Source organism: Cryptomeria japonica, chromosome 6, assembly GCF_030272615.1.
Source record: "Cryptomeria japonica chromosome 6, Sugi_1.0, whole genome shotgun sequence".
In the NCBI taxonomy this organism is placed as follows: domain Eukaryota; kingdom Viridiplantae; phylum Streptophyta; class Pinopsida; order Cupressales; family Cupressaceae; genus Cryptomeria; species Cryptomeria japonica.
The window spans coordinates 435,275,606-435,285,972 of record NC_081410.1 but is presented as its reverse complement, the minus strand read 5'-3'; the positions used below and the strand labels follow the sequence as shown (position 1 = coordinate 435,285,972).

At 38.5% G+C, this 10,367-nt stretch overlaps 1 protein-coding gene across 1 annotated transcript; it reads left to right on the top strand.

Annotated features, from left to right (window-relative positions):
* The first annotated feature begins 860 nt into the window (after positions 1 to 860).
* On the top strand, positions 861 to 4,844 carry LOC131037480 (H/ACA ribonucleoprotein complex subunit 4). Its single transcript, XM_057969633.2, has 2 exons — positions 861 to 1,722; positions 2,926 to 4,844. The coding sequence occupies exons 1-2, from the start codon at positions 1,092 to 1,094 to the stop codon at positions 4,185 to 4,187; spliced, it is 1,893 nt and encodes a 630-aa protein (XP_057825616.2). The 5' UTR covers positions 861 to 1,091; the 3' UTR covers positions 4,188 to 4,844.
* Positions 4,845 to 10,367: the final 5,523 nt, after the last annotated feature.

Genomic DNA, 10,367 nt, shown 5'->3' with positions numbered 1-10,367 from the left:
TGTAATGCGAGCTTTTATAGAAGCAAGTCTCATATAAAAAATAGTTGTTGCTAAATATAATTGTTCATCTTTTTTATTGTTACATCGTGGTTGTATTCATTTAGTTACACGTTTCTTGTTTCATGCTTGAAAATAAATCTCGACTCATATATAATATTAAAATCTCCAAATCAAATTGAATTACTTACACATGCATGAAATCTTGTCTAGCTCTAAAACCCCTTTATTTTAAGACCCGCTTTACATTTATTATGAATAGATTTAAACAACAATTGTAGGGAGATTGGTTTTGGTTCATCTCATTTTTTTTTAAAAATCCATTATGATGGAACTTTAGAATTTTCCTACAAAATTTGTCCCTCTTTTTTCCATGACATCATTGAGAGCACAACACAATTTGTACAAAACCATGAGTTACATCACAACTTCATGGTTTATAGGCATAAGTTCGACATTCATACATTGCAACATGGACCAATTTTCCATGTTACCAAGAATATATTTTCTCACTTATAATTTATTTTCTTAACACATGCTTTCACTTTTTCTACTCCATACTTTTAACAAAATATCAACTACGCGCTTATAATTTTATTCTACTAACTTCGGGAAAAAATAAATAGACAAAAAAACTGTGTCCAATCTCATTCCATACTAATAAAAAAAATCATCAAGTACAAAATATTGAAAAATGAATGTTACAAAACTTTCCTTCAATTAACTATAAGCAAATCAATAATTAAAAAAATCTTCAAATGTTTAAAATTAAATTAAATATATAATAAAATTATATAAACAACAAATAATGTCTCCTAAACATATTAAATGTATTTCTCTATGGGCACCCCCTCTGTTGTAAGTGCTAGTCTTCTAATTAAAATATTACGGGGCTGATTAGGCCCTAAAATCTATCTCCAGCTCACAACAAAAATGTCACCAGGAAATAGATCTAAAACCCTAAACCCTTATAGGCCTCGTGAAACCCTAAATACGTAGTTTACATCTGCAATATTTTTCTGCAACATTTCGCAGCGATCGAGCATTGCTAGAATCGCATTGCTCACTGATCAGGCGGCCAGCGTTCGAATCCCATGGCCTCCACTGAAGAGAAAAAGAAGAAGAAAAGCTCGTCACAGAATGTAGAGGACAAAGAAGGTGACTACCTGATAAAACCCCAGAGTTACACACCCGAAATGGACACCTCATCATGGCCAATCCTGCTCAAGAACTTCAACAAGCTTAACATACGCACGGGTCACTACACTCCCATTCCCACTGGCAACTCCCCGCTGAAGCGTCCTCTCTACGACTATATCCGCTACGGCGTGATAAACCTCGACAAGCCCGCAAACCCTAGCTCGCACGAGGTGGTCGCATGGATAAGGAGAATGCTTAGGGTTGAGAAGACTGGTCACAGCGGGACTTTGGATCCCAAGGTCACTGGCAGCTTAATTGTCTGCGTGGAGAGAGCCACGAGACTTGTGAAAGCGCAGCAGGGGGCTGGAAAGGAGTATGTTTGTGTGGCACGGCTGCATTCGGCTGTGCCTGATGTGGCCAAGGTTGCTAGGGCTCTGGAGACCTTGACGGGAGCGCTCTTTCAGCGGCCGCCGCTTATTTCCGCCGTGAAGAGGCAGCTGAGGATCAGGACGATTTACGAGAGCAAGATGCTCGAATACGATGCCGAGAGGCATCTGGTTGTTTTCTGGGTATCCTGTGAGGCAGGTAATGTTATGTTGAGTGTTATTGGTTATACAAAGGTAAGCTTTCTTATGTGAAGGTAAATGTTGTTATCTTCCGGCATGTGCTGTTATGTATCTATTTAAGTGCGATCGGTTACTAATGACAGCCGTCTGTGTGAATCGGTAAAAATAGATGTTTCAGGCATTTAGACAGAGCTTTTTATGTGCTGACAAAGGTATTCATCTTCAGGCATTTAGTTAACTTTTTTACTCACAGTTTTGAGACTAGCCCAGAGTCTGTGGTGAGGTCCTGCAGATACGAGTCTGCAGCCACACTCGCAGGCTCGCCGACAGTCTGAAAAGGCAGAATGAACTTGAAACATTAAAGAAACCATTAAGTCATTGTTTCGCAAATTATATTAGTTAATTGCCCAGTTCTGGCAGGGTTTTTATTTACAAATTTGTTTAGTGTATGCTTATCTGGCATATTATAGGACCACTATTTAACTTAGTATTGTAATTATTAATGCAGGCAATGATCTACATTACTGCTTCATGTAGGCTTATTTGGTTCATTTCAAGATTTGCTACTTGTATATTATTAAAAATCATGCAATAATAACAATAATAAAATTACATTATTTTCAATTTTTTTTGTCAATAATATTGTTCCATGGGGATATGTTTCCTCCAGTAAGGGGACATTTTCGAGCCTCAGGAACTTGCGGGAAACATCTCCCACAGAGCCACCACCTCTGCCACCTCCATCAGGGGTGCTGCTGGGTCACTTGCTATATGGTACATGCTATTATATACTGATTGCAACCTTTAACTTTGTGAAAACTAGTTTGCCTTTCATGGGGCACTCGGGCACTTGGGGAGATGTTTTCATGGGGCAGAGATGTTTTCATGGGGCACTCGGGCACTTGCGGAGATGTTTTATTGAAGACTTTCAATTCACCTCAATTTTGCCACCATAATGGTCAATGGTCAATAATGTATTGCCTTTATGATAAATACAGAACGTAATATTAGATATTTTGTTTACTGTATACTTATTTGGTGTTGTACGATTGGTTATTTATATGTTTTTTCCCACAAATATGTATTGATATACGTATTTATTTTGTATATTCATCTGGCATATTGCCATGTTACAGAGATTGTCATATCTTTCTTAAACATGTAATATTGTATATAGTTGTTTCATGTACACTTACCTGGTACATATTTGATTCATGTACAGGTACCTATATCAGGACACTGTGTGTCCACTTAGGGCTTTTGCTGGGAGTTGGTGGTCACATGCAGGAGCTGAGGAGAGTCCGGTCTGGGATTTTAGGTGAAAGGGACAATCTGGTGACAATGCATGATGTGCTTGATGCACAATGGATGTATGATAATTACAAGGATGAGTCCTATCTGAGGAGGGTTATCATGCCATTGGAGGTTTTGTTGACCAGCTATAAGAGATTGGTTGTCAAGGATTCTGCAGTGAATGCCATCTGTTATGGGGCAAAGTTGATGATTCCAGGGTTGCTGAGATTTGAGAATGGAGTCGAGGTTGGTGAAGAGGTGGTTTTAATGACCACTAAGGGGGAGGCAATTGCAATTGGTATTGCACAGATGACTACTGCTGTAATCGCTACTTGTGATCATGGGACAGTGGCAAAGGTGAAGAGGGTAGTGATGGAGAGGGATACTTATCCCAGGAAGTGGGGATTGGGACCAAAGGCATCTATAAAGAAGAAGATGATTGCAGAAGGGCTATTGGATAAGCATGGGAAGCCTAATGAGAAGACTCCACAGGAATGGATGAGGAATTTGGCATTGCCTGCCAATGGGGATACTTTAGTTGCCAGCCTTGCGGCTGCATCCAATGTCAAAACTGAAGCAGAGAGGCAGCAAGTTATTGCACCCAATGTCAAAACTGAGACAGAGCGGCAACAAGTAACAGGTGGGGCACCCAATGTGAAAATTGATCCTGAGAGCTATGATAAAACAGAGGAGAAGAAGAAGAAGAAGAAGAGAAATAGAGAAGGTGAAGATGACACACCGGATGGATTGGAGAAGAAGAGGATCAAGGCACGAGAAGGAGAGGAGGATGTTACTGAGAAATCTGAAAAGAAAAAGAAGAATAAGGTCAATGATAACGAGGAAGCTACTGAGGCTGATAAAAGTGAAAAGAAGAAGAATAAAAAAGATAAGTACATTGGAGAAGAGGAAGTAGAAGAGGTGAATAGTGAGAAAAAGAAGAAGAAGAAACACAAAGAGAAAGGCGAGCAGGAAGAGGAAGTAAAGGTTGAGAGAAGTGAGAAAAAGAAAAAGAAGCACAAGGAGAAGGGAGAGGAAGAGGAAGAGGAAGAGGAAGAGCTGGAGAAAAGTGAGAAGAAAAAGAAGCACAAAGAGAGGGGAGAAGAGACTCCTTTATCAGCAGCATTGCATGATGTAGACAAAGAAAAGAGTGAAAAGAAGAAAAAGAAAAAGAAGCATGAAAATGGCGAATAGGATTAGGTGAGAGTGACTGGGAAGCTTTGGGAGACAGGTGTAAAGCTGCACTTTCATCTCCAATAATGGACCATGGATTTATATTTGATGGTGTGTTAGGCCCCCCTGCTTCAAATCACACTGAAAACAATGACATAATTATTGCACGCTCACTTAAATGTATCGTGAAATTTTGCCTCTGTGGTGGGTTTGGGAGAGGAAAGAGCCGGGAGAAAGTGAGAAGAAAAAAAAAGCACGAAGAGAGGGGTGAAGGGGTTCCTTTTTCAGCAGCATTGCATGATGAAGAGAAAGAAAAGAGTGAAAAGAAGAAAAAGAAAATGAAGCATGAAAAATGAGGAATATGATCAGTTGAGAATGGCTGGGATGCTTTGGGAGACAGGTGAAGCTGCAAACACTGAAAACAGTGACATAATTATTGCACACTCGCTTTAATGAATTGTGAAATTTTGCCCCTGTGGTGATGGCCCAGGTTGGGCATCATTGTAGCAGCATTGGAGTTTACCCTTCTGGACATCAGACTGTATGCATATTCTATGGCAGGGTTAGAAACTTAGATGTGAGGATTATCGCAAATGCTTTTGTCATAACTTACCTTAATCAATGTTACATGTTTTGAGAATTTTTCAAATATAAGATTTTGTGATATTTTCCAGCCAATTAGAGTTGATCAGTTCATTGGGACTTAAGAAATCGGTATTACTTTTGATTAGCAACTCCTACTCTATATTTGTACAAAGAATGGGAAATTTGACACGGCAAATGGTTACCATAAATTGAAGTCAATGGTATTTATATCCTAAAATAAACGCAACAGATATAAAAGGACATTGCATAATGGGAAGGTAACTGGTGAAGAGGCTTTTGGATGCCAATTCGGCATCTATGTGGCTTTACACACCCCTATCCTTATCTGCTACCTCTTCACCCTAAGCTTATTATCATGTGCTTTCGCCAATTGCATTATGAAGTTTATATCATGCAACAAATTTGCATACAAAATTTAACAAAGAAATTTATGAATAATTAATGTATACAAGGATGATGAAGACAAGTCAGATGTGAGATCAGTTAATATATGTGTAGGATAAAATTATTCTTAACAATCTCAAGTCATGCCTGCTGCCAACCTTATAATGTGAGATTACTAATTGTGCCTGTGACAAAGCTGCAGACTTTCAGGGCTGTGTAGCATATCAAGCTTTAATTGAACTAGCTGGTATTGAAAACTTAACTTTATTCAAGGTACACAAGCATATTTTATCACTGGTAACATTTTAGGAAGACCATGAAACATTTCATTTACGATGAACTAGACAGCTGGTACCACCAATAAAGACAAATTGATCTATGTGGTATGCAAAACTTCAAGATTGTCCCCAAAGCCTGATTTCAGATAGACTTAGCTTGCAAGGCCGTGTAACGGGAAGGGCTAAAATCAGTTCAATAGGGAAATTGCCATTCATGGGCTTTGACATTAATTTCTGCTTTTGTTCTTTATGGCTGTATCAATAATGGTCCAATTCTTATTCCTCGCCTGGTTCAAGAGTCCATTTGCTTGGCTTGCATCACATCAATTTGAGTCACTTATTATGTATCTCCTTCTCTTTTACAAATTCTGACAAGTGGCTTGCGAGTACACAACCCAAGCTCCACCATTTATAAAGAGATTTTAGATTGCCCAATTATGGCTTTGAAGTTACTGTCATTTTTATATATGTGCGCGCTAACTTTCTGCAAATAGTTAGGTGCTCTAGAAGTTCCTGTTGCCTCTAGGTTGAGATAGTTTACATTTGTTTGGTTGTGGAAATCGTTAGTAAACATTTGGTATCAGACCTTACAAGTGGGTGGAGGAAGAAATGAATGAGACATTGTTTGAGGATATGATTATCAATCAGCTACTTGAAGATGACCAACTAGCAATAAGAAATCCAACCCAAGGAGTTAGCGAAGAGGTCAATTGGCTTCATGATATTTATCTCATATATAGTGATGACCATGTTTGCATAGATGCAAACCAGGAAGAGGATGAAAATGATGAGGAAACAAATAGTGACAATGACATATATGAATGTGAGATAGAGTTTTGGAGTTTTGGAGGCTTGCAGCTGAAAGAGATATAAGGAGAAGATAGAAGAAAGAAGAGGAAAACAAACGAATGCAAACTGAGAAACTCAGAATGAATAAATACAAGTATGAAGTGGATCCCGAGGAGGAAAGACGAGATGAGAAGGCCAAACAATTGGAAGAAGAGAAAAATAAACACATCCTAATAAATGGCAATAAAATGTCAAAGTGGAGAAGGTAAATTGCTGCAGGTTATCTATTCCAGGCATAAGGGGTATGTTGCAAGCTGCTATAGCTTTAAAGGATGGTTCTACTACCCAGCTCCCTTTGTGAGCTACACTCACAATCTTTTTACATGAGCAGCCTGATGCAAAAGCATTGGGCCATTTTTGTTTTTCTCGTTTAACTTTTCCGATTTGGTTAGTGTTGGCACGGACTCAGTTTTGGAGGGGCAATTTTGACCATTGGGAAAATGGTGGATCATCGGAGAGAAGGAAACCAATCAAAACAAAAAAATAAAGGATATCAATTAGGGGAAGATGGAGGGGATCGATACGTAAGTTTTTTTGGGTCCTCTGAAATGTGTGCCTGGTTTTTATTGAAGGTGACACAAAAGCAATTCATTGAGGAATTGACCGCAAAGAAAAACAGATCAGAAGTGAGCTTGATTTGTTTCTTGGTGATCGATTCAAGAGGAAGAAGAGAGTAAGAGGCGACGGGTTTAGGAAAAAAAATATAAAAAGCACATGCGAGAAACATAAATGAATATAACAAAAAATGCAAGTTAGAAAGAACGAGAACGGGTGAGTTGGTGGTCGCTTGGCCGTTGAATTTGGAAAAATAAAGTTATGGTAGTGGCAGGATTGAAGCTTGGCAAGATGGAAACAACAAGCATAGGGATTATGTGAATGAATGGCATGCAAGGAGGGAATAAGATTGTGCTCCGAGTTTTGTAATCATTTTATAGTGTATTGTAAAAATAAATCGAGCATTTGCGAGCTCGTTGTCTGTTTTGTTGAAGGACTTTTTGCCTCATATAATGTATTGTCTGTGGCATGGTTTCGAAGTTACTGTCATTTTTATATATGTGTGTGCTAACTTTCTACAAACAACTAGGTGCTCTGGAAGTTCCTGTTGCCTTGTAGGTAGAGATAGTTTATATTTGTTTGGTTGTGGAAATCGTCAGTCATCAGAAACCTGCAGAGGACGCTAGAGAGCTCAGGGTTAGTGATTGAGAGAATTGTGGTAGTGACCTATGAACCCACACAAGTAGCCAAGACTAATCAAGACGGCTCTAAGCTGTGAAATTTGCAATAGACGCTAGTGAGTTGAGAAAACTGTGGTAAGTGGTAAGTGACCTATGAACCCACATAGCTAACCAAGACTAAACAAGCTATTGAAGATTGACCCGTCATGTAGCTGATCATACTTACTGCACTATTGAACCCCATATTGCACTACTGACTTGAAACAAGTAGAGTTGTCCTTTATCATATAATCCAAAATTTTCACCAAATCCATGCCTCATCCTCACAATCCTTGATGTGCTTGCAGATTGTCATTCTGGTCATTCTATAATGAGATAGTAGTTTTAGAAATTTTGTTGGGATGAAAAAAATTGTTAGTACTACGTAGGATAATGCCTTAGTGAACCCCTTGGTATGATGTATTCCAACCATGATAAATATTAGGGTGTTTGCAGACCTAAGGTACAAGTGTATGAAAATGGTGGGTTCTAACAATGCAATAAATAAAATCTAATAGGGTTGTTTTACTACAGTTTGGGTGTAGTACTTTGTGAATAGAAAAGTTTCTAGGAGATGAATTCAACAAAGATGCCTGGGTAAGGGTAAGGAAGAAATTTGTGAAGATTTGGCTATGAGTGAGCAATAATGGAAAATGCTAAAAATGCATATGGTAAATTATGCAACAGCAATGAGCATTCACAGAAATTGAAGCAAAAGCAGCATTCACAGAAATTGAAGCAAAAGCAACAAGTAGAATAGTCTTGAGATCTTTAATGCAAATTACAACTTTCTTTTATCAAGTTGATACAAGCTAGTCGTTTGAAGAATTCAAAAGAGCCAAAAGGATTAGTTTTTGTCTTTTTGAAATAAATTTTGAATGCATGGACATTACTCCAATCCTGCTAGTGACCAGGTTATTATTTTGATCACACTAGCATACAGGTTGAGCATCGTTTGGCTTCCATGATCTACATGAATGTAAGAAAATTCTATTGAATAAAGTTTGTGTGGTGTAATATTTTGTTGTTCTATCTAGTATGCATTATAGTTTCAAGTATTGTATACAATTGATAACTTAGCTAGATAATAGTAGACATTGGTGCAATTGTCTATAATGAAGTCACCTCTATTTATTCAAGCATTAACATTGATCAAGATACTTATAGCCAAAAGATACAATTGATAGTTGTGGAGAGTTTGTTGTGTGGGCTAGGGCTGAGGGGCCCTAGATGTGCCTTTTCTTGTTATTTTGAGCATTGATTGGTGGCGTGGGTGGGTTTTTTCGATTGCGTAGCGAGGGTGTGATCTTTCTAGGGTGTTTTGGGGAGTCTTTTTGTGTTGAGCCTGGAGCATTTGGAATCAAAGTGGTGGCTTGGAGGATTGGTGTAGGGTTTGTGGCTATTGTTCATTTGTAGACGGTTTTTTGTGAACCTTTCTTTGATGTGTGTGCACTTTGCTTGTGCATATGTGTGTAGGGGGTTGATCCAGTCGGGGTTTGTGTGGAAAGGTTTTGTGTTTTCTTTTTCTATTGTTAGGCCTTGCATGGCCTTGCATGGAGGAACTTCGCTGAAGCAGACACTCCCTTTCAAAAATGTTGTATTGGGAGGAGTCTTGTCTGCAAGTATGAATGCAAATTTTGGCTTTGGGATGAACAGATTAGGTTTCAAAGAGATTTCTTCTCAAAATGAAGGTTTTTTGGCCTTCAAAAGTGAATGGTTGTTTAGCAAGGAGCGAATACAAGCCTATGCTTGTGATTCAACCAAACACCATGGAGGAAGATGTTAATTATTTTTCTAATTATGATTTGATTTGCAAGTTTATGGGGATTCGAGTATCACTTCAATTTTTGGAATCGTGGGCCCGAAAGGTGAAATGGAGATGATTATGGCTACCACAACTACTATTTTCTTAGTGGTATTTTCAAGTATTTCAAATAAAAATAAGGCTTTTGAAGGTGGGCCTTATTTCTATAATCAAGTTGGCCTCTTTATTAAACCATGGCATGTGGGATTCAACCCTATGGAGGAGTTGCCTTCAAGGGTTCCAACATGGGTGTGGCTCCCTTGGTTTCCATTAGAATTTTGGAGGTGATATTTTTCATTTGATTGTGATGTTACTTGGTAAGCCAATGGGCCCATCAAAACAAACCATGGACAAAAGTTATGCTCGAGTTTGTATTGAAATTGATTTAGGCAAACCTCTATTTGATTTTATGGAAATTTGGTTGGGATCCACCTCTTGGATCCAATAAATTGATTATAAAACCCTCCCCTTTTGATGTCAAATATGTCATGAATGTGGTCATTTGTAGAGGATGTGTCTCAAATCTAATATTGCAGGACCTTTTAGTCATGCTTTGTTTTGTTAATCACCCATGCAAGACAAAGTGAAAGCTCCTATGGTGGAAGATAAAGAAGGTTCAATCCTTCAAGGCCAAAAATAAGGGAAGAAGGTAGAAGAGAACTCTAAAGGATAGGAGAAATCATGAGATGTTTAACAAATTTGATGTTCTTGAAGAGCTAAATCAGTTCCTTGAGGCCCTTGATGGGACGTCCATTGGACAAGAACTATTGAGTATGGAACATTTAGTTGGTGAGAAGGATAACAACCTTCCCAATGTTCCTCAAGATCGAAGCTTAGATGTTCAGATTGACATAGACATCCCCTTGCTGACCTTAGTTGAGGTGGAGACAAGTGGGTGCAAATAGGTGAAAGAAGTTGGTAAAGGTAAAGGGGTCTCGCTTGCATTAGGACGACAACAAAAAATTCTCAAAAAGGGTGCTTTGGAGAAGCCTCCTAAGGTGGGGAGGAAGAAGGATCAAGAAGAATTGAGTGAAATTAATTAGTGATTCATTGGTTGAGTCTAGTT